General features: G+C 37.8%; 1 protein-coding gene across 1 annotated transcript in view; it reads left to right on the top strand.

Moving 5' to 3' along the window:
• The window catches only part of LOC117993523 (homeotic protein empty spiracles-like), a 45,446-nt gene that overhangs the window by 2,942 nt on the left and 16,240 nt on the right, over positions 1 to 26,264 (top strand). Inside the window, exon 2 of the mRNA XM_034981323.2 lies at positions 18,554 to 18,726. Coding sequence (XP_034837214.1) covers positions 18,554 to 18,726 — 173 coding nt within the window. The remainder of the gene's footprint in view (positions 1 to 18,553; positions 18,727 to 26,264) is intronic.

The following is a 26,264-nucleotide window of genomic DNA, read 5'->3' as shown; positions in this document are numbered from 1 at the left end:
AGACTCTAGACTCGCTGGTGACGCGCAGAACGGCGGCAGTGCATTGTACTTACTTGTAAAACAATTTTAATAAGCAAACCGTGATTAAAAGTATGTTAACAGTATATCAAAGTGGTTTTTAGGGTCTGTCTATCTGTCTGTCTGTCTGTCTATCTGTCAAGAAACCTACAGGGTACTTCCCGTTGACCTAGAATCATGAAGGCAGGTAGGTAGATCTTATAGCTGACATTTGGGGAAAAATCAGAAAACCGTGAATTTAGGGTTAGATCACACAAAAAAATTAAATTGTGGTCATGAACTAATAATTAGTATTTTCAACTTTCGAAGTGAGTGACTATATCAAGTGGGGTATCATATGAAAGGTCTTCACCTGTACATTCTAAAACAGATTTTTATTTATTTTTATGCATCATAGTTTTTGAATTATCGTGCAAATTGTCGAAAAAATACGACTGTAGTACGGAACCCTCATTGCGCGAGCCTGACTCGCACTTGGCCGGTTTTTTTCATCTTAACAGTACCTACCTACCTATGTAGAATTCTCAGGCATGTAGGTTTCCTAGCGAAGTTTTTCTTCACCGTTAAAGCAGGGGATAGGTAGGTAGGTATTACCTACTTATACCTACTTAACCACATAACACTGAAAAGTTAGAGGTGCGTGCCCGGGTATTGAACCCTGGACCTCCTGAATAGGAGGCCGTAATATAGGTACCTAAACTTAGCACCAGTCTACCTTTTTAGGGTTCCGTACCCGAAGGCTGTCAACAAACAGGACCCTATTATTAAGACTCCGCTGTCCGTCCGTCTGTCTGTCAGCGGGCTGTATCTCGTCAACCGTATAGAGGAGTTGAAATTTTCACAGAATAAAATTTCAAAATTGCCGCTTTGAGAACATATCAAGAACTCTCAGACGTGCAGGTTTCCTCACGATGTTTTCCTTTACCGATAAAGCAAGTGATACCTATTTACCTACCTACCTAATTATTACTTAAAACGCACACAACTCCGAAAAGTTAGAGGTACGTGCCCGGGATCGAACCCCCGACCTCCGATTAGAAGGCGGACGTCCTAACCACTAGGCTATCACAGCTTACTATATTAGCTATAGGTATGAAGTATGATAGAGTATGGTAGCTTATCTGGTAACAGACGCCTATTAAGATAAGAGTTATCAACGAACATGGTTTGGGAACTTTATTATGGGACGGACATGGGATAAAGTATAAATAAACAAGATTTTTTAGATACTTAGGTACCTATTAACAATGATTGATTTATTTATAAAAGCTTGAGAATTTGAATTTCTTGGGACGCATAGGACTTTAGCCGTGATAGCGTAGTGGTTAAGTTCACCTCCTATTCGGGGGTCAGGGGTTCGATCCCGGGCACGCACCCGTAACTATTCGGAGTTATTAATAATTGTAAACTGCTATGTGCGTATATTCTCTTTAATAATGAATTCTAGCCCCATATAAACTACCGCTATATAAAAATCAGGTCATTTTATTAGTACTGTCCAAGACCCTATTAAATATCACTTGTTCTAACAAATTTCGTCAAAATCGGTTGAACGGTTGAGCCGTGAAAAGCTAGCAGACAGACAGACACACTTTCGCATTTATAATATTACTAGCTGCTGCCCACGGCTTCGCCCGCGTGGCCTACAGGAAACAAATGGCATTTTTTTTTCAGAAACAAACATTATAACATCAGGACACGCACTCTGAACAGCACCGAATAACACATATAACCTTCCAACCCCCATTTCACTCCTTGGGGGGGGGGGGGGGGGGGGGATTTTCTCATAGTCGTTTCTTAGCTGACACAATTATAATATCAATAATTAAAACTTTCCCATAAAAACTTACATCCCCTATTATACCACCCTTATGGGCGAATTTTCGAAAAGTCCTGAAACTCGTATTTCTTCATTTGTAATCGAAACCCCAAATACCAATTTTCATGCAAATAACTTGAAAAATGACCGACTTTCATACAAACTTCCATCCCCCATTTAACCCACTTAGGGGTGGAATTTCGAAAAATCCTTTCTTAGTGGATACCTACTCTTCACAAAGAATAGACCCTCCAAATTTCATGTCTTTAGGACCAGCAGTTTAGGCTGTGCGTTGATATCTATGTCAGTCAGTCAGTCCAGGACTTTGAATTTTATATATTTAGATAGTATGGAAGTATGGATAGGCTCTACTTGTTTGTAGGTCGGTATAATATCATATATTTCAATGCAATTTTTTTTAGCTTAAACGCAGTTTTAATTGGCCATAGTAAAATGTATACAGGCGACATTTTTGCGACAACTTTGCTGTTGCATTGATGTTTTATTAATGTTTTATCAATAAGTACCTCAATAATACCTACCTTCCTAACTATAGGTATCTGATCTAGGTATCAGTGGCACTAACTCTAAACTAATCCATATACCCAGTGGCGTGCACAGGGTTTGAAGCCAGGGTAGGCATTAGTTAGGGGAACCTGTTTACTGGCAGGTCATAATGAAAAATATGCATTGAGCTAAACAACTGGGGTAAGCACGACCTCCCTGGCGCAGTGGTGAGCGCTGTGGTCTTAAGAGTGGGAGGTCCCGGGTTCGATTCCTGGCAGGGGTTTGGAATTTTATAATTTCTAAATTTCTGGTCTGGTCTGGTGGGAGGCTTCGCCTGTGGCTAGTTACCACCCTACCGGCAAAGCCGTGCCGCCATGCGATTTAGCGTTCCGGTACGATGCCGTGTAGAAACCAAAGGGGTATGGGTTTAATAAAAACTGCCATACCCCTTCCAGGTTAGCCCGCTATCATCTTAGACTGCATCATCACTTACCACCAGGTGAGATTGCAGTCAAGGGCTAACTTGTATCTGTAAAAAAAAAAAAAAAAGCAGTGCATTTATGCCTCTATGACCTGCACGCATACCTACCTATATCTACCTACCTAGACCTACTATAAATTATAATCCATACTTCCATACTAATATCATAAATGCGAAAGTGTGTTTCTCTGTAGGGCACCGTTCGGGTACGGAACCCTAGAAACTACAAAATAAAACATAATAGACTCCCAGAACACTCATTGTAGTGGGTAGGTAAGTATACCTACCTATTAGATTGAGTTTCAGCAGATTTTTTCTCCGTAGATATCTAATTATAGGAGGTAGATATATACGTTACCGTTAGATATATACCTACAATATAGACGTTTGTCAGTGCGCATTATAAAATTATAATTAGACGACTAATTATTCAAATTACTATCAAAATATCAACAGAATATTATTACCTCTATACTAAGTAGGTATATAGAAGTATATTCGATACTAATATAAAGAGACAATAAGTTTGTTTGTAAGAAGTAGTAGTACTTAGTGTGAACTGATTTTGAAAATTCTTTCACCAGTAGAAAGCTACATTATTCCTGAGTGACATAAGCTATATTTTATTTTCAAAAATGTTAGAGATCCCTACGAAAATTGTACTTAATAAGCTACCCGTGCAAAGCCGGTGTGGATCTCTATAGTTGATACAATATTAAAAGGCTGCCTGTCCACTGCTGGTGCGAAGCTAGGTAGCGGAGTGGAGTGTAATATCTGTCCATTAGACGTGAGAAAATAAGACTGCCTGTCCACTGGTGCGGAGTGGAGCGGAGATGTGTAGAGCAAACCAATCAGGTTGTCGGTAAACAACGTGATAATTTTATTCCGTCATCTGACAAAACTGTGATTGGTCAACAATACACATCTCCGCTCCGCTCCGCACCAGTGGACAGGTAGCCTAATGCGGAGTGGAGCTGCGGACTGTAATTTCCCATACGCGGAGCTAGGTTGCGAGCACGCGACGAGTTGAACTACTATAGCGGCAGGCAATTGGTTTAACACAACGCAACCCTCACGCGCGTCGATTCTTCCCTACGCTTCGCGGGGAACCGGAGCGTCGCTTCCCCGCTCCGCATCACTGATAATATGTTTTTCATCTCCGCGGCCCGCTCCGCGTTAAAATGTATGACTTTTTTAAACTAATCCGCAAATCCTTGTCCCCTGAAGCGGAGCGAAAGTTTTATGCATGCATGCATATAAAAGGAAAAGCTGATTGACTGACTGATCTATCAACGCACAGCTCAAACTACTGGACGGATTGGGCTGAAACTTGGCATGCAGATAGCTATTATGACGTAGTAGGTAATCAGCTAAGAAAAGATTTTTGAAAATTCAACCCCTTAAGGTAAAATTTATAGGGGTTTGAAATTTGTGTAGTTGCGGGAATAATCTAATCTAAATCAGTATGTGCTGTCCCACGGCTGAGCAAAGGCCTCTCTCCGATCCTTCCACCATTTCCTATTTCGTGCCTCTTCAGTCGACGTAACTGTAAAGTTATCTAATTCATCACGCCAACGTCGCCTCAGCCGACCACGCTGGCGTTGATGATTCTGGGGCGTCCAAAAAGAAGCAGATTTTGCCCATAACTCATCTGGCATACGGCTCACATGACTGTCCAGTCCCATTTGAGTAAAGAGCTGCAAGGCCAATAAGCTAGTTGGTTAATATTTGCACAGCTTCACTCCGCTCTTCTCTTCTCCGCACCAGTGGACAGGCAGCCTAAACGAGAGGCCATACTTTTTGCTGTCGCCCGCGCGTCGGGCGGCGGAACTAGAAATAAAAACAATGATTAATTATTGTGTTCTAGTAGATATTACAGCTACAGCGAGCGGTGCCAACAAAAACTGGTTTAAGATCTGAATCTATGAATATCTATATCTATGATTATATTGTTTGGGGCAGTGTTTATTTTGTTTCTTGAAATGTTAATGCTACCTATAAGTCCCGCAAATTGCTATTGCGCTGGAACCATGTCTCATTAACAATGAAATGACTTCATTTTGACGTCAAAATTACGCCATTTCGATGTTAATAAGACGGTTCATTAAGATGGTTCAAGCGCAATAGCAATTTGCGGGACTTACCTATTGTTTTGACATTTTCATACGAAACTTGTATGAAAATGTTAAAACATTATTGAAACATAGTGGGCCCCAGTAGTAGAAAGAGATACGGCTTTGTAGAGCGTTGTCTCTGTCGTTTGAGACCGACAAAACGTCACATAGGTGACAGAGACAACGCTCTACAAAGCCGAAATCTCGTTCTAAAGGTCGATGTTCAATAAACATCTGAAAACTAATTAAATAAGTATAAATGTATGTACTTAGTACTCGACAGGTCGAGATGGCAATCGGGGTGGGGACGCCCCGCACACCCGTACAGCCCCCGCGCTAATCCATTGCGGGATAGCGCTGGTTATGTGCGGGTGTGCGGGGCTTCCCCTCCACCTCATACCCCGATTGTCATCTCGACTTGTCGCGTACCTACTATATAGGTACATAGAGAGGTCGATGGTAAAATGCGACGAAGTGGGACAATAATAATATTATGACTGACTGACTCATGTAGTTCTAACAGACTAGCTGATGCCCGCGACTTCCATCGCGTAGATTTGGTTTACCACAAATCCCAGGGAACTCTTTGATTTTCCCGTATAAAAATTATAGCCTAAGTATTCTCCAGACCTTTAATTAGGTACCTATAAACATGCAAAAATCGTGTCGATCCGTTGCTTCGTTGCGACGTGATTGAAGGACAAACCAATAAACACACTTTCGCAATTGTAATATGTAGTAAGTAGGTATACCTAGTGATTAAACAAGTGCAGTTGTACTAATTTAAGTGCATTAAATACACTTACTTCATGAATGTACATTGTACCTACAATAAGTTAATATCAACACGTATTTTATATACAATGTTGCCTAATTAAAAAGTTGATTTGATACACTATCGGTAGCATCGTGACCCTAGAGACCCATTTCGTAATAACTCTGGGTTGTCTATGATATGAATATTACAGGATGTAACCAGAACAGTAGCAAAAACTTAGCGTTATTGTTATATCTACCTACTACCTAAACACAATCCAATACCAATAACCATTTGCCTCGTTTTGTAGTTTTAGTGATTCAGTATCTTTCAAACCCGCAATGTATAGCGTGCAAAACTCGGGTTAATGGCCCGCCTACGATGTAGCATTGACTCCGAGTGGCCTACTTACGCAACGTTCGTTGATCTCTAGCATCAGTCAGATGTTTTATTTAGAATATAATATCGTGAACTTTTACAAAATATTTTTTTTATATTTCTTTCGCATTTTTTTTGTGGTATCATACCAGTAATCATCAGTACATCTCCATCGCCCGCTGAGTGACTCTGAGCTTTCTTATGAGAACTCTGATGGTTCTCCTACGGATCTCCTCATTTCTGTTTTGATCTTGTAGAGAAACTCCAAGCATATAGCTCTCTCCAATGCATCGCCCGCTGAGTGACTCTGAACTTTCTTATGAGACCTCTGGTTGTTCTACGGATCTCCTCATTTCTGATATTTTGATCTTGTAGATAAATTACAAGCATAGCTCTCTCCATCGCGCTGAGTGACTCTGAGCTTTCTTAAATAAGGCCTGTGGTTCTCTTACGGATCTCCTCATTTCTGATTTGATCTCGTAGAAAAACTCCAAGCGTAGCTCCCTCCATCGCCCGCTGAGTGTCTCTTTTCTTATGAGGCCTAGTTAGCGAACATGTCTCGGATCCATATGTCATGATACGAGTATGTATTAAGTAGATAAATTACGCAAACCATTTCAATATCTATGGTAATTACTCCGTCGCAAAGATAACCTAACCTCTATACATTGTAGCAATCGCATCATTAGTCGTAATTATATATAGGAGATATCTTAATTATAAAGATAACGGACTATTCAATAAACTGTTTTATTGCCTTCAATCTGGGTAGGGACATTTAATTGGTAAACATATTTCTCAATTAAAATATAAGAATGGGACATTTTTGTTGCACCATCTTTGATTGTAGTTGTTCAATAATTCATCCTCGTGGATAAAAGAACCAAAAATAGATATAGATCTGACTGACTGACAGATCTATCAACGCATAGCTCAAACTTCAGGACGAATCGGGCTGAAATTTGGCATGCAGATGGCTATTATGACGTAGGCATCAACTAAAAAAGGATTTTTGAAAATTCAACCCCTAAAGGGGTGAAATAGGGGTTTGAAATTTGTGTAGTCCACGCGGACGAAGTCGCGAGCGTTGATAGATCAGTCAGTCTGTCACCTTTTTCTTTTTATATATATTTAGATTACTTAGATAATAATACTAACCCTACAATCGGTTCTTACTTTTTTAACTATAGCATGCTCTTGCGATTGCAATGACTTACTACGCGGCCAAAAGTGATGAACATCGATCTTTAGAAGGAAACAGCAGATCTGTAAAGCACTGTCTCAGTCACTGAGCCCGACAAAGCGTCATATGGGTATGAGTGACAGAGACAACGCTCTACAAAGATACAATGGTACTGATTCTGAGCACAACCTAATTTTAGAGTATTGGCATACTTTTCTTACTAATGTTTGACGACGAGACGCAGTTTGATAAAAGTAAAACCCGTGATTTTAGCGCACAGTCGCGAGCCTACTGTTTTTTGTAGCGTGCACTAAAATTTAGAGTCTTTAAATTAAGTAAAGTTCATGTTCTGTCCCTTTTTAGCATTGCTAAAAAGAAAAGGATGCTGATACTCTAAATTCAGTTTAGAGAAAGACAACGGAATCGGTGCCAATGTCACTCTAAAGGCCGATGTTCATCACTTTCGGCCGCCGAAGGTACCTACTTTAGGTAAGTATTGTGAATTATTTTTTATTGATGTAACAAAGGCAACTATTGTAAAAATTACAGAACACTATCATCACGCCCCTATATAATTATTTGCTACAGTTCATTTCATAATCCCCTCGCAATGCAATATGCCATTATCTGTGCCAACAAAAAATACCTACCTATAGCTAATAAATAAAAACGGCTAAAGAAAAATATATAATATCGCTCGACAAATAACCGAACCGAATAACCCTGAGCGTGAGACTCTTTACGCACTGCATCCGATCCGAATCCACAATCATAAAATGTATCTAATAGTTATGAGGTCACAGGGCGCTCGAACGCATACTTAGTGTGGACTCCACCAATCAGATTATCGAAAATTGACTTGTCAAAGCTGCTGAAAACAAAATTCAGGTCCAGTGCGCAACAAATAATTAACAGCGTATAAAATAATATTTCGGCTTTACTACGGATCGAGAGTTCTCGGATTCAGATCGGATGCAGTGCGTAAAGACCCTAACTCAGTGTTACAATAACAATATTATTTTTATGAAGCCTGAACCCTGCTTAAATGAAATCAATTTAATCGAGACCGGCTGAACGCGTTAGTCGTTGCTTTAAAAAGATTTAAAAAAAAATTACAGAAGTAATATGGAAGCGGTTGAGGGTTTGACAAAGGACTTTTGTGACGAGGCGGGAATGAACGCCCGCGATTATCAACCAACCATTGTTGTTCCAAATTTGATTATTTCATAGTGTTGTAACGAAGGCGTTATATCTATCGATAGTTATGGTTTTTTTATCAGACTGGGGCACGTATTGAACCTTTTGTAGGTTCTGTTTTTGAGTTGACGTTGAAAAAATCTTATCATATATAAGATATTTATCCTAACAACTAATCTATACTTACTTACGCATTTGTTCTGACTGACTGATCTATCAACGCACAGCTTAAATCACTGAATTTAGAAATTTGAAATTTTAGACAATAGGTTCCTTTTATAACGAAGGTAGGTACTCATTCAGAATTTGGAAATTCTACCCATAAAGGGTAAAGAAGAGATAACAGTTTGTATGAAAGTCCGTCATTATTCAAGTTATATTTATGAAAATTGGTATTTACGTATTAGTTCCTTTTAGGAAATAATAAAGAAGTACTTGCTTCAGGATTTTTCGACAATCCACGCCCTCACATTTTTAAAAAATCCACTTGAATGAAGTCGCGGTGGTTCAGCTAAAATAATATCGACTGTATCAATGTTTAATTTTCTGACGTCTATTGATATGATTAACTATTATATTTTTCAAGAGTTATATTTTATTGCATCTGTTACAGTTAATGAGAAGTGTAGATTGTAGTTGACATTCAAACTTAATAAATAATCTTAACACTTTACTTATTAATTTTAATTAATGGCTATAAATAACTCTGACAGGCTGAGATATTTTATTATAACTAAATAGTATGCTTAGACAATCATAATAAAAATTATAAAGAGTATTATTATTATTTTTAAATACATGTCTGGCAGGAATTTAGTGATTCGCTTTCTGTTAATAACTATCACTTAAAACTTTAAGGCTAACTGAGTTATATTTAATTAGAGACCTAATGGTGTGACGGTAAGTTCGCATGTAGATTTTCTTTATTACTAACGAAGAAATGATTTTCAAATTCCGGAGCTACGCAGGTACGCTAGTAGATATTTAACCATATAAAAAGAGATAGGTACTCACCAAATGTCATAATAATAATATACCTACTCCTAAAATCGCTGAGTCTATAAAATTGAGAATTGGCTTTCATGCAGAGTCCTAAAGACTCCCACTAAAAATTGACTTTTCTCAGTGAAGGCAATGTGGGTCCGCTATTTGTAAATACAAAATTTATTGTATTGCCTATGTAGGTACTTCTTTGGGTTGCAAGCTATCTCTGTACAAAATTTTGTCAAAATAGGTTTGAAATTGGCTGTTAAAAGATAACAGACAGACAGACACACTTTAAATTTATAATATGAGTAGGTAAGATATAAATTACAATCACCACCAAGATTTAAATAACAAATATACCTCAACACCTAATTAATGTCAAGGTGTGCCATTTGGCATCCTTGAGATACAATATAAGACACAGAATTATCTACTGTTACTTAGCTTTTTGTATTTATAGCATAATTATTATGCACATTAGGCGTATAAATGGTAGTAATCATCAACATTTACGGTTTAAGCGACATAGTAATAGCGCACTTTGAATGGCACAATGCGAAATTATCTCGTCTATCGACATACCATTTATCGATACGCACGAATCACTAATCGTTAAAGGAACATGTTGGTAGCTCCGAACGTCAAATCTTTTACGCGCTTTTTTTCTTAATGACCAGCGATTGTTACCGGATGTTTTTTTACAATATTTCAGTTAAAAGGCTTGAATGGGATATAATTGGATGTAATTTGAGACATTGTTGTTGAGTGAACGAGATTAACAGGCGTCTTAAATTAAACTATTTATGTTCGTTATGTTGGCAGCGGGCGGCCATCTTGCAACGAGATCGGTAGTTAGATTTGATTTACGTTTAGGAGTCGGGAGGAAATTTATGATTAATTATCGGGCCCCGTATTTAAATATACGTTCGGAAATGTTATAGTAAGCTGGTTTGTTTGATAAATTGTGAAGTTATTTGTCCAAAGTAATTGGTTTACTTAGCGAAATGGTTCAGGTAGGCGTACCGGGCCATAGTTTAAAACGAAATCGTCTTGGCTATTATGTAGGTACTTTTTTGAATAGCCTATAAAAAGATATAGCTTAAACGATAAGTATTATGATTTTTTACTGTTATATTATGTATATGGCACTAGATTTTTGCTTGCAAGTTATCACATCACTTTTAAATTCATACTCCTAAGTCATATTTACTATTTCTTTTATTTATTTATTTTATATCTTATTAGAACGGCAGTGCCACTTACACTAACTAGATGATTAATAATAAATTTAAATACAAATTAAGGTACAAGAAAAAAGACATAAAATACAAAACGATAAAAGATCAAAGGATTTTGAATATGTACGCTGAGAACATTGAATGACATATTCATGTAATGCTCTCAGCGTACTTCAGTACTTAACTCCCGAACCAGTATTATAGACCCATCATTAAATGGGTCCCATTGAGCATTATTGTCCAAAAGCGCGTTGAACGATGCTAATGAACGGGGTATAGGTGACATAGATCTAGCAACAGTGCGATGATGTGGGACCACGAAAAGTTTTTTTTTTTTACTATATTTACTAGATTACAACATGGGGTTATTCAAGACGGGGACCAACAAATTTCTAAAAGGCCGGCAACGCATCGGTGGTTCCTCTGGTGCTGCAAATGTTCATGGGCGGCGGTAATCACTTAACATCAGGTGACCCGCCTGCTCGTTTGCTCGCTATCTATATTAAAAAAAAATCTTTCATAATACTTAATACCTAATATCATTATGGTTGTTATGGTAAGTAGGTACCTACCCGTATACGTTATATACCATATTGTCGTGATATAATAAATAATAAATAAATAAATAATTTTTATTTCAGACAATGAAAATACAACCCATAACAATATACACAGTGTGAAGCGGATTAAATTAATATTAAAATTGAATAGAATAGAATATAAATGAAGATTTTTTTTTTAATTTTTTTTAATGTTAAATCAATTTCTAGTAACTACCAACAACTTTGCAACTATAGAGTGGTAGAATCATAAACAGATAGGTACAGTACCTACGCAGCAGAAAGTAATGTACATCGGCCATTAAAATTACATTTCGGCTTTGTAGAGCTTTGTCTCTGTCACTCATACCTATATGACGTTTTGTCAGTCTCAACGACAGAGACAATGCTCTACAAATCTGCTATCTTCTTTTAAATGTCGATGAACATTAAGTATAGACTTTCTGCGGTAGCCGGTAACCTATCCAGTAACTGAACTAAATCAAAGTTGCTTAACCTACACTGCGCAATCATGTTAAGATTGTAACTAAGTGAATGAACGTTTTATAAATGGCACAATGACTAAAATTTGCGGTCACCCATCCAGTTACCGACTTGAGTCAACGTTGCTTAACCTGTACAATCATAATGACTTAATTAATAGACAATGTAGACACATTACACAGATACAGATACTGTGCTACGAACGTTAGATAATTAATTCTATCGATAAGAAGAGCGTCACTGCGGCGGCTTATCTGCGTCGTAAAGCTACCAATTTATGTTTTTGACACTTCCCGGCGGGTTATCGATAAGTGTTGTAGTGTTGTACTTCATAAATCTTGGAACATTAGGCCTCGTACACACCTTGGTCCATAGAAATATGGGTAGTGATTGAAAAGTGGCCCACTTTGGATTACCTGGAGGGTTTATGGTATTTAAATGTAGGTAGGTATACTAATACTTAAGTGCCCTCAATCATGAAGAACAATTCCGTCAGCTAGTATAAAATAATCTAGGTACGACTGTAGGTTAGGTTAGGTTGGCGAGATGTGTTCTTGTCCAAGACGAAAGTATTCGAACAGTGCGTGTTGCCAGTGATGGCATATGGATCCGAGACATGGTCGCTAACTATGGGCCTCATAAGAAAGCTCAGAGTCACTCAGCGGGCGATGGAGAGAGCTATGTGCGGAGTTTCTCTACGTGATCAAATCAGACATGAGGAGATCCGTAGAAGAACTAGAGTAACCGACGTAGCTCAACGGGTTGCGAAGGGGCAGGGCACATAGTTTGGAAAACCGATAGACGTTGGGGTCCCAAGGTGCTGGAATGGCGACTTAGCACCGGAAGGCGCAGCGTTGGAAGACCCCCCACTAGGTGGCCGGACGACATCAGACAAGTCGCAGGGAGCCGCTGGATTTAGGTGGCGCAAGACCGTGGCGTGTGGAAGTCCCTACAAGGCTTCTATCGGTTGATGTTGATGATGATGATGATAATGATGTTCTAATACCTAGGATTATTTTACTGAGAAGGGATGACAAGAATGACTATAATTTCTAAAACTGACCTAACCGGGATAAGAACACGCGATCCTGTCGTTAAACCTGCCACAATTATACACAACCTGTATAGCTACGCACAATTACAATACTACAATGTTAGTTTTAAGAGAGAGAGAGCCAGCCAGGGCCAGGACTTCGTTATTTTATAAAAGCTGAAGTTTTCTCTGCGCATTGTCCCTAACACAGGGAAGAACAATCCGCTGATTGTTATACTGTTGTGTTGTGTGTTGTGTTGTTGTTGTCCGCTACAAACCAACACACAAACACACTTTCTATTTATAATATGGGTACTGACTAATACCTGTACTAATACTTATAAGAATCTGTATAAATATAAATAGTGTAAGTCATAAGTCTAACTTGCAATGCAAAGCGCATTGCAAGTTAGACTTAATGACATTATAAGCTGTAAGCATAGCACGGATCTGTAAAAAAATAAAATAAAAATAAAATATGTGCATGCAAAGCCGCAGGCAAAAGGCCTACAAGCCTTTATTATATGAAATTCCTATAGTATAGGTACATATAGCTATATAATTATGTGTGTAAATAAATAATGTATAATGTATATTATGGTACCTAATTGACATATTTCCTAGTAACATGTCAACATTACTATGCTAAAACAATATATTGATTACCGTATTTCTTTATTGTGAAAGGCAATTGCATCGAGCAACAACATATATTATGAAAACTATAATTAATATTAGCTACATACTTTAGGGTTGGCAACTTGGCAACAAAACCTGAATGGATAAATATTTAGTTCTGTTTTTTAAGGTTCCTTGGTTCCGTACCTCAAAATGAAAAAAATAATAGGTGTACAATGTAGGTACATACTTACCTAGGTACATTAAAAAAACCCGGCCGAATTGAGAATTACTTTCTTTTTGAAAGTCGGTTAAAAAGGAACCACCCTTATAGGATCAATTCGTTGTCTGTCCGTCTGTCAAGACAAGGGGAATCAACCTAATAGACTATCTAGAACAGTCTCCGACCGCAATGTCGGAGGAAAATAGGGAGGAACACGTATATACCTATATAAAAAAAACCTATAGGGTAGGTTCTTCCCATTGACCTAGAATAGTGAGTGTCTTATATAGCACAAGTAAATGAATACATCCGAAAACCGTGAATTTGGGCCTTGGAAAAAAATCGACCGACTGGGTCCCGGATCTGTCTTCACAAAACCGGATGGTTAAAGTTTTACAACCCTCTTATATGTATAAACCTAGTTCCAGTATATTTACCAGTACCCACAGTTAACCAGGTTACCAACTTAAGTAACAAGGTTAACCAGGTTACAACTAAAGTAAGGTAACTTTAAGTACTTAAATTGGTTGCAGGTAACTTTTCAATGGTATGTAGTCAACATTATCTACACCATACAAAGAAGGTTCGGCGTATGAGTAATTAGTTTTTTTAATTTGTAATTAGGGTTGTCACCTTCTTTGATAAATTGACTAAATACTTACGAATGGAAATATGATATTTTTTCTAGGAATATTGTTATAATTTTATATTTATAACTAGCTTATGCTCGCGACTTCGTCCGCGTGGACTACATAAATTTTAAACCTCTATTTCACCCCCTTAGGGGTTGAATTTTCAAAAATCCTTTCTTAGCGGATATCTACGTTATAGTAGCTATCTGCATTCCAAATTTCAGCCCGATCCGTCCAGTAGTTTGAGCTGTGCGTTGATAGATCAGTCAGTCAGTCAGTCAGTGAGTCAGTCACCTTTTCCTTTTATATATTTAGATATTTTGTTGCATACATAATATAAGTATTTCATAATTTTATTCTGTTGCAATTTGCACCGGCCTACTTCTAAATATGGGTCTCCACTCAGAATAAGAAGGGAGTAATCCTACTAATATTATAAATGTGAAAGTGTGGATGTTTGGATGTTTGTTACGCAATCACGCAAAAACTACTGGACGGATCTGGCTGAAATTTGGAATGGAGATAGATTATACCCCGAATTAAGACATAGGCTACTTTTTATCCCAGAAAATCAAACCGTTTCCGCGGGATTTTGAAAAACGTAAATCCACAGACAGCTGACAGGAGACAGCTGCAGATCGTCTCCCGACAGTTCTTGCTGATCTTCATCGTTGGAACTGTTACCGTAATCCAGGCAAGCGGAGCTAATAGTGTCCTGTCCCACGACTTATGCCCTTGTCTTAGCGGAAACACTAAATTCCTTGCTCAAAATGTATGCATATAGTGGCAGCCCTATCAGCAATACGAGCCGTGGGTGGCGAACGGGGTGGCCTTGTAACGACGTCTGACATTTGCTAATGTCGTTATAATTGCAGAGATCGCCCTAACTTATGGCTCGCACCGTAACTTCACGAGTTACGTAACGCCATTACTTAGGGTGAAATCTACCTGTAGAGCGCACTCTGAGTTTGCTCAGACTTAAGACAGCGTTAAAACGAGACAGAGCTATATTTATCACATAAATCTGTCTCGTTTTAACTCAATCTTGTCTGAGCAATGTCAAAGTGCGCTCTATAGATCTCAGCCTTAGACGCTTTCAAAAGGGCTCACTACTTTTTCAGTAGTAAATAAAGTTGATATCGTTAATCGATATAATTTAAAAAATATCAAAGCTATTAAATTTGAGAATGTGAAAATAGCTTGGGCCTGAATTAATAGGTTAAATGCTCGGTAAAGGAAAACGTCGCGAGGAAACCTGCATGCCTGAGAGTTTTCCATAATGTTCTCAAAGGTGTGTGAAGTCTACCAATCCGCACATGGCCAGCGTGGTAAACTATGGCCAAAACCCTTGTTAGTCTGGGAGGAGACCCTTGCTTTGTAGTGAGCCGGTGATGGGTTGATCATGATGATGATGATCGTAACCACTAGGCTATCCCAGCAACAATTTCCACCCACGTTTATTAAGTAACATTAAAATACGAGCATGCGTACACTCTCGACTCATCAGCGCTAACGTCGGAGCGTGCAATTTGTAAAATGCGTGTATTATTTCTTTCCTTACTTCATAATTCTTCGGGAGTAATATGTTTTAGTGCTAACAGACGATCCAACTTGATTGGGTTCATCCATCAATCATGCGGTCGTTTTGGTCACCCAACAATGTGTGGCCATAATAAATTATTGTGACGCGTCACCAAATAGGTACCTATGTATAGAAAATCTTTTGCTTTTAAAGCAAGCCGCTGTTTAACATAGCTAGCTAAAAAGTCTAGATATGCTACATCTGGTGGAACTAAATCTAAGCTTCTTAGTTACGAGAAAATTAGTGTTCTTACACAATAGGCTAACTAGAAACTGTAATAAGCTTGCGACTAATACCTTCCGCCTCAGGATAGTCCAATAGTCATTATTTTGTGGGCATGGGTATATAGATATAACCTTTTATTACAAAATTCCGCAATCTATTTTGGACTTGCCTTTACACAAGTTTTAAAAATATATTAAAAGTATGCTCCTGAAAACATAATACATACACAATTAAAGATTATCTAAATGATAAGAGAGCATGGATTTGACCTGCAGCTCGTTCCAGCAACGCGCGGGACTGCAAATACTTTTTATATAATCGATTAACGATTTATATACCTATGGCAGAATAATGTAAATCAAATCTTTGAAAAGAGCATCCGTCGAGTTTCTTGCTGTTTCTTCTCGGTAGGAATGGCATTCCGAACCAGTGGTAAATGTATTTGGCGATTCAAAAGTACTTGTAAAAGTTTGATTGAATAAAAAAATCTATTCTATTCATACATTGCATTATTTGTGATATGTTTGATATTACTAACTCTATTATGAGGGTGGAAAAAAGGTGGTTAGATGGTCGGACTCATAACTACCCAACAAAGTCCGATCGCTGGTCGGGACCAACCAAATCAGGTCGTCTGTTAACTCTATGTACCTAAATGGTTGATAGATTAACTGACTCGTGGTCGTTTAGCGGTAATCTTTGGTTAATTTAATTTTAATAGCCGCCCGCCATTACAAAGATACGCCGTACGACTGTAACCTGTTATTACTTATTTGCAAGCTTGATATTTGAAACATTTTGATGTTATGCGTAATGGACTAAGAGCCTGTGAGGGCCAGACCTTCATCTAAATATATAAAAGGTGTGACTGACTGATTGATCTATCAACGCACAGCTCAAACTAAGCTATTATGTCGTATGCATCCACTACGAAAAGATTTACAAAAATTCAACCCCTAAGGTAGTGAAATAGGGGTTTGAAATTTGTGAAGTCCACGCGGACGAAGTCGCGAGTATAAGCTAGTCTAAATATAAAAAAGGAAAAGGTGACTGACTGACTGATCTACCAACGCACAGCTCAAACTACTGGACGGATCGGGCTGGAATTTGGCATGCAGATAGTAATTATGACGTAGGCATACGCTAAGAAAAGATTTTTGAAAATTCAACCCCTAAGGGGGTGAAGTAAGTACCTAGGGGTTTGAAATTTGTGTAGTCCACGCGGACGAAGTCGCGATCATAAGCTAGTTATTTTATAAAAGCTGAAAGCCACCATGATCCAAACTTCATATGCTTCAACTTCAGTCGCTGATCGTTCTTCCCCGTGTTGGGGACAATGCGCGGATAAAGTTTTAGCTTTTATAAAATAGCGAAGGTCTGGCCTTCACAGGCTCTTAGTCTACAATATTATGGATATGGAGTATAATTAAGCTAATTTATTTATTCCATGGTATATAATATTTTGATTAGAATAAATTAATATTGGTAGTAATTACCTATTATACCTAATGTTTCAAGTGCTGTAATTACGAGTCTACTTAATAAAATACTAATTGACAACTCATAGCTTCAACCGTCGGTTTTAGAACTCTGAAATCCTGCACAGGAGATCCTTATACAGGGTGTAACCAGAACGCTAGCAAAAACTTAGCGATATTGTTATACTACCTAAATACAATCCAATACCAATACCCATTTGCCTCATTTTGTAGTTTTAGTGATTTAGTATTTTTCAAACCCGCAATGTATAGCGTGCAAAACTCGGGTCAATGCCTGCCTACGACGCGGCATTGACTCCGAGTGGCCTACTTATGCAACGTTCGTTGACCTTTACGAACAGTCGGATGATTTACAATATATCGTAAACTTTTACAAAATAATAGGATTTTTAAATTTTATTTACGTGTTTTTTGTGGTATCATAATATCTTTAATCACCGTAGGTAGATACTATCACGTGTCTTTGTTTTTGTCAGCGTTCTGGTTACACCCTGTATAGCTCGCGATAGGTCGACATGGCAAAACAAAACACAGTAACTGAAGTTACTGAGTTTTCGATTACGAGGGCAGTATAGTACGTGACAGGTCGAGATGACACCCGCACAGCCCCCCGCGCTAAACCCGATGCGGGTGACGTGCGGGGCGTCCCCGCGCCAGTGGCGTGCAGGTCATAGAGGCACACATGCACTGCTTACCCCAGTTGTAATAGCTCAATGCATATTTTTCAATATGACCTGCCAGTAAACAGGTTCCTACCTAACTAATGCACCCTGGCTTCAAACCCAATGCACGCCACTGCCCCCCGCCTCATACCCCGATTGCCATCTCGACCTGTCGCGTACTACAGTTTACCTAATTAACCTAGAAGTCGCCTATGAAATGAAATGAAATGAAAATGAAATGAAATGAAAATCTTTTTTATTCGTATAAACTTTTACAAGTGCTTACGAATAGTCGGATGCATCTACCACTGGTGATTCCCACTATAGTTTTTAGTGTAACTTTAATTTCTCCCCCAGGTCCCGACATCCCCGGCTTCCTCCTCCAACCCTTCAGGAAGCCGAAGCGGATCCGAACCGCCTTCTCCCCATCACAGCTCCTCAAGCTGGAGCACGCCTTCGAGAAGAACCACTATGTGGTAGGCGCTGAGAGGAAGCAACTAGCGCAGGCGTTGAGCTTGACTGAAACACAGGTGAGATTGTGTACCTACTGTTTTGTATTTATTCTTTGAAATAAAATTGATGTAAATGAAAATATTATCCTAATCCTAATCAGTACCCTAACCTTATTATAAACGCGAAAGTGTGTTTGTCTGTTGGGTTGTTGGTTTGTCCTTCAATCACGTCGCAACGGTGCAATGGATTGACGTCATTTTTTGCATGGGTAGGTATAGATATACCTGGAGAGTATATATAGTAGTAGTAGTAGTAGTTATAGGCTACTTTTTATCCCGGAAAATCAAAGAGTTCCCACGAGATTTTTAAAAACCTAATTCCAGGCGGACGAAGTCGCGGGCATCAGCTTGTAATATTATAAATGTGAAAGTGTGGATGTTTGGATGTTTGTTACTCAATCACGCAAAAACGGCTGAACAGATTTGGATGAAATTTGGAATGGAGATAGATTATACCTTGGATTAACACATAGGCTACTTTTATCCCGGAAAAATCAAAAAGTTCCCGCGGGATTTTGAAAAATGTAAATCCACGCGGACGAAGTCGCGGGCATCAGCTAGTTATATATAAACTAGCTGATGCCCGCGGCTGCGTTCGCGCGAATTTAGGTTTCTAAAATCCCGTGGGAATTGTTTGATTTTCCGGGATAAAAAGTAGCCTATGTCACTCTCTAGGTTGACTATACTTACCCATGGAAGAAAATCACGTCAACCCGTTGCTCTGTTGCGACGTGATTGAAGGACAAACCAACAAACAAACACACTTTCGCATTTATAATGGGGTAACTACTATCTGTCCCGGCTTTACTCACGTGTGTAGTCGACGTTAGCCCGACTAGTTTCGAACCCATACGGGGTCCTTTTTCAAGGGAGTCCCACGTGAGGGAGGGAGTCACACCGGGTAAAGCCGGGACAGATAGTAGTTATAATGGAAATCACTCACGGTAGTTTAAACGCTAAAATATAATGGGGTACTTAGTGGTTTTTGATTCAAAGATCTATGTGACTCTGAAAGAAGCTGAATCCAATTTGCCTATTCAGCCAAAAATACTTAGCTATTTAGCAAAGATTCTTCAAATAAAATTGGCCTCTATTTCAGTAATTAGGTAATTAGTGTTATCTGAACGCGCTCGGTGCATTAAATATGCATTAAATAGGCCTATAATGTGAAACGCGTGCAATTATCGCCCGCAGTGAGGTGTATAAAAACTATCAATGCTGTAGAAACTGGGCTAATCGGCGCCCGCCGCGCCCGCCCGGCGCTGCACTGCCAGCACAAAACTGACTAGAATTATCTTTTTTTTAGGGTTCCGTAGGTACCCAAAGGGTAAAACGGGACCCTATTACTAAAACTCCGCTGTCCGTCCGTCTGTATGTACGTCTGTCACCAGGCTGTATCTCACGAACCGTGATAGTTAGACAGTTGAAATTTTCACAGATGATGTATTTCTGTTGCCGCTATAACAACTAAATATTTAAGGGGGCTCCCATACAACAAACGTGATTTTTATAGGTAAATGGTACGGAATCCTTCGTGCGCGAGTCCGACTCGCAATTGAGTGTTTTTTTAAAGATTTATTTACGGCCTTGGATGCCTGTCTTTTAAGGCCTGAGAATTAATTTTAGAACTTAATTTTATTTTATTTTATTGAAAATTCAATATTGAAAATCCAATTGATTGGATTGAGTTTTTCTGAAATCCTTTTTAGCGGATGCCTACGTCATAATAGCTATCTGCATGCCAAATTTCAGGCCGATCCGTCCAGTAGTTTGAGCTGTGCGTTGATAGATCAGTTAGTCAGTCAATCACCTTTTCCTTTTATATATTTAGATAGCAATCTGTCGGCGGGCTGTATCTCGTAAACCATAATAAGTAGAAACCTAAAATTTTCACAGAATGTGTATATTATAATGCGGCTCCAACAAAAAATAATAAACATTTCAAAATTACCGCCATGAAAAGAGTGTTATTTTTTGTACGATAGATTTTTTAAAAACCTAACGTTTCTTATCAGAAAATCATATACCTACTATCTCCATGGACTTATATATTACTTCGTATGGACAGGGCTATTGAACAAACAAAATGGCACCGACTCAGTGGTGCTTTAACATCAATGCACCCTCAGTGACGTTTGGATTTCAAACGGGTCGTTCATTAGTATCTAAGAGGTGGCGCTGATTTATTTGGTTCCAAAACCGTGAAAAATCTTGTTCACTTGACCATAATATCTTATCATTTATATCGATGAACATCTCTCTTGTTCTGCTAACCGTACAGGGCGCATGCAATTTGCTAATGAGCTACCAATTAAAACGTTTTTTATATCATTTTCAACAATTAAACGCAATGCTGATACTACATAACACATTTAGCGATTTCTTTACATTACAGCGTCACTTCCAATTAATTCTAAATTTTAATAAAATCTATATTTCTTGATTTATATGTAAATTATTTGGGTGTGCTACATCCACATTGCGAAATATTAGATACTTTACTTCTAACACTATATGTAGGTACGATTAAGTAATTAATAATTATCGTTTATAACGATTTCGAAAGTAGATGGTTTCTTTCAATTAATAATTATGTAGGTTATCCTAATCAGTATTTTTAATGCAAATATTTAAGTATGATAATGTGGATATGCTATACCTATGCATCCTTAGTTATTAACTATTGAATTTATAATTTATTAGATTTTTTTTTTTTTTTTCATTTTTTAGGATCAACAGCTAATCATCTACATCAAATACAAATTTAACCAATACAAAAGTTCTTAGATAGTTCATAACCCACAAGCACGCACTCACGCATACTCTCTCTCCCACACACAAACACACACCCACACACACACAGACACACATACACACACACAAACATATGTTGTGAATCACCTACTAGGTATTTTTACTAGTTAATTGACTTTTATATTTTCATATTATTATATTATTGTAAAGCTTGTTTAAATTATCAAACGTACTGTTATAAATTTATATTTAATATCTATTTAAGTAATCTGTAAAAAATTGTAATCCTATTTGGCCTTATTTTCAGTCTGTTATTATGTAAAATTATATTGTATATATCGCTGTTGATTGCAAAAAACAAATAAAATAAAAATAAAATAAAATAAAATGACGAGCTAATTAAAGGTAATCAACGCATGCGAATAAAGTGTCAGGTAATTTTACTACTAAAAAGTTACTCTAATTAGATGTTGGTAGGTACTGATTCTGAGCACAACTAAGTGTATTTGCATCCTCTTCTTACTAATGTAATATGAAAAGGACATACATGCAGTTTGACAGTTTTAAATTTAACTAGATGATGCCCGCGACTTCGTCCGCGTGGAATTAGATTTTTGAAAATCCCGTGGAAACTCTTGATTTTCCGAGATAAAAAATAGCCTATGTCACTCTTCAGGTCTTTATATATACCTATGCAAAAAATCACGTTAATTCGTTGCACCCGTTGCACCGTTGCGACGTGATTGAAGGACAAACCAACAAACCAATAGACCAACAAACAAACACAATTTCGCATTTATAATAAGTGTACCTACTTATTGATTTTTAAAAATACCATTATGTTCACCAGCTCCTCAAATTGTTATAAGCGCCCACAAAACACTAGGTATCAAAATATATAAAACGAAAAGGTGACTGACTGACTGACTGATCTATCAACGTACAGCTCAAACTATTGGACGGATCGGGCTGAAAGGCATGCAGATAGCTATTATGACATAGGCATCCGCTAAGAAAGAATTTTTGAAAATTCAACCCAATTCATAACAATGCTAGTTTATAGTATAAGTTTAACGATAGACTGAGTGCATTTTTCTTCTTTCTATTTAATTTTTTCGCCAATCAGTCTAAAGTCGCGATGTTCTTGTGTAGAAGTATAATTAACATGGAAAATTGCGAGGTAATGAGCCATGAGCGGCTGTTAGGCTGTTATATTTATTACGTTTTGATGAGGTTTCTCGCGTTTTTTGCACAATTAGTACTTTCCCGACCGTGAAGTCGTAAAGATCTGAATTAAAATGCCTTAAGGTACTAATTACGCTATGTTCTAATATGTATGTAATGGGGCGAGAATTGCTATCTCTACAATCTCTCATATTATTAAAAAAACCCGGCCAAGTGCGTGGCAGGCCACGCGCAGTGTAGGGTTCCGTAGTCACAATCCTCGAAAAACAGATATAACTCCTTAACCTGTGAACCCTACTTAGCCATGATAGTTTTCCTTTAAAATTGATTATATATACTACAGCTGTGAATTTTTTCATATAGATATAGTGATAGAGGGGTGGGGAGGGGGGCTCACTTGACTCTAATAAAAATTACACACTATGGGGTAGACGAGAAAAAATAATTCATCCCCATGTAGGGGAGCTATCCTAAAAAAATGAGATATTTATCAAAATGTTATTTCACCACTTTGTCGGCGTGGTTAATATTTATACCCATGCCAAATTACAGATTTCTAGCACTAATAGTCTCTGAGATTAACCGAGGACGGACGGACAGACGTTTTTTTGTAAAAACGTTTGTAAAACTCTGTTGGTAAGAGAAAGAAAATCCCGCCCTATAATAAATTTTGTCAAACTGTAAATTAAAAGCTTGTTTAAAGCCAATTTAGTCTGTCAACGTGCAAAATACATACATACACGCCAAAAACAACATGGCCGCCGAAAATACTTCCTTAAAAACGTCTTCGCAGGCACCAATAATCGAATTACGTACGTAAACATTTTATCATAATGATTCCCAGAAAGACTAAAGAAAAACATAGAAAGAGCTAAAGAGCTTAAAGAAAGCAGAATAGAAAGTGTTAAGGAGCATGAGTTGGTCGCCGCGTGTGTATTGACTGATCAAGCATTAGGGCACTACCGTAAAAACCAATGCATCAAATATATTTTGATGCAAGTTGTAGCCTTGGGTTCGCTGGGCTTCTAATTTCATAGCCAAGTATCATACTCGCTCGTGTTTGTTTTGGCAGCTTTGTGAGATACAATTGGGTATTTTCCTACTTTTGAATTTGATAAATTATTACTTTATTATAAACTAGGATAAAAATAATGACGTACGCTGAAAAAAATATAAAAATCCAACAAAGATTTACAAATTTACAGCCATTTTAATTTTGGAGTGGGAGGGTCTTCTGTCTCTTTCTCGCAAAACGAAAATTTGTGTGAAACCGCACGAAGCTACTATGGCATTACTATTAGTAAGGTGTGACGTCAAAATGCTATATCACTATCTCAGTCTAATCAGAAATATTTAAATGCTTATAACTTTTTGTTATTTGATCGATTTAATTAGTTTTTTCAGTTTACGTCATTATTTTATCCTAGTTTATAATAAATAAATAAAAAAAATTGTAGTCAAATACCCAATTTTATTCGGAACAGAAGTCTAGGTAAGTATTTATATTTATTCGGAACAGGGGTTCTATATACATTTAATTCAATGGTAAAAAACAGAATTTTTCGTTTAGGTATGGATGGGCAAACATCGTTATTTTACCTCTCCGTACAAATAATAATATGGTAGGTTTGTGAACTCAATGATGTCAGGGCATTGGTTGCAGAGCAAACAGCTTCTCTTCTCCGGATTTATGCTTCATTTTTGTGGCCTGTTATCTGTCTATATATTTCTTTACTCTGTGTTTTCTGTATGAAGAGGGCAGCTGTATGCAATTTACTTAATAATATAAAATTACAGACTTTTAAACTGTTTTGATGGAAAAAAATTAGGTTTTTTAACGTCAGACAACATTGTGAATAAGAACACAGACAAAAAGCACTTAATTGTTATTAGTTTGTTCAGGGAAAGGCGAAAACATGTGGACAAATAATGATGCAGGTAGTTTTGTCCTGTGTTGATAATAATAATATCTAAATATATAGAAGGAAAAGGTGACTGACTGACTGAAACTCCTATTTCACCCCTTTAGGCGTTGAATTTTCAAACATCCTTTTTTAGCGGATGCCTAAGCTACGGCTTCACCATTATAGCTATCTGCATGCCAAATTTCAGCCCGATCCGTCCAGTGGTTTGAGCTGTGCGTTGATAGATCAGTCAGTCAGTCAGTCAGTCACTTTTTAGGGTTCCGTACCTCAAAAGGAAAAACGGAACCCTTATAGGATCACTTTGTTGTCTGTCTGTCTGTCTGTCTGTCAAGAAACCTACAGGGTACTTCCCGTTGACCTAGAATCATGAAATTTAGCAGGTAGGTAGATCTTATAGCTGACATTTGGGGAAAAATCTGAAAACCGCGAATTTAGGGTTAGATCACACAAAAAAAAAAATTGTGGTCATGAACTAATAATTAGTATTTTCAACTTTCGAAGTGAGTGACTATATCAAGTGGGGTACCTATCATATCACCCGTACATTCTAAAACAGATTTTTATTTATTTTTATGCATCATAGTTTTTGAATTATCATGCAAAATGTCGAAAAAATACGACTGTAGTACGGAACACTCATTGCGCGAGCCTGACTCGCACTTGGCCGGTTTTTCCTTTTATTTAGATTACGTACCTATAAATATAGTTAACAAGACTCCCAAAGCCAATACAAGACAACCTCCCGTGTTAGGGCTGCGGGGTGCTAACAAGCGGCGCCCCGCGGATCCGCCCCACGGATCATCTTATGAGATATGGGGTGACGGGCGCAGACCCTCAGGACAGTGGCGTGAAAATCATAGAGGCATTAAAGCACTGCATACCCAAGAAATAGTTCAACGCTGTTGCAACGATCCTTCATGACTTGCCAGTAAGACGCACCTGTTATAGTTTTGCGGTTCGTTATTAAAGTGATACTTTTTGTAGTAAATAAATAAATAAAAATATTTTTTTTTTTTAATTTTATTCAAATAAACTTTTACAAGTACTTTCGAATAGTCGGATGCATCTACCACTGGTTCGGAATGCCTTTTCTACCGAGAAGAATGGAAGTATCTAACCCTCGGCTCGCACTTTCCCGGCTTTCTCTTAAATGATGTAACCATCAATTCACAGTTTTCAGATTTTCCCTTTACCTATTTTTTGCTATAACTTATAGCACAAAATAGGTAAAGGGAAAATCTTATAGCCTATAAGACATTGCTACCTGCCTTCATGATGTTAGGTCAACGGGAAGTAGGTAGGTACCCTATAGGTATTGATTCCCTTGAAAAGAAAAGAAACCCTCAAGGGAAGGGTGAATACCCCATTCACCCTTCCCTTGAGGGTTTCTTTTTAGGGTTCCGTACCTCAAAAGGAAAAACGGAACCCTTATAGGATCACTTTGTTGTCTGTCTATCAAAAAACTTACAGGGTACTTCCCGTTGACCTAGAATCATGAAATTTGGCAGGTAGGTAGGACTTAAATAGCAGACATTAGGGGAAAAATCTGAAAACCGTGAATTTAGGGTTACAACACACAATAAAAATTAAATTGTGGTCATGAACTAATAATTAGTGTTTTCAATTTTCAAGGTAAGAGAACTATACCTATCAAGTGGGGTATCATATGAAAGGTCTTCACCTGTGCATTCT

Source organism: Maniola hyperantus, chromosome 24 (assembly GCF_902806685.2).
Source record: "Maniola hyperantus chromosome 24, iAphHyp1.2, whole genome shotgun sequence".
Classification (NCBI taxonomy): domain Eukaryota; kingdom Metazoa; phylum Arthropoda; class Insecta; order Lepidoptera; family Nymphalidae; genus Maniola; species Maniola hyperantus.
The sequence above is the reverse complement of the archived record's forward strand: the minus strand, read 5'-3'. Positions and strand labels throughout refer to the sequence as shown.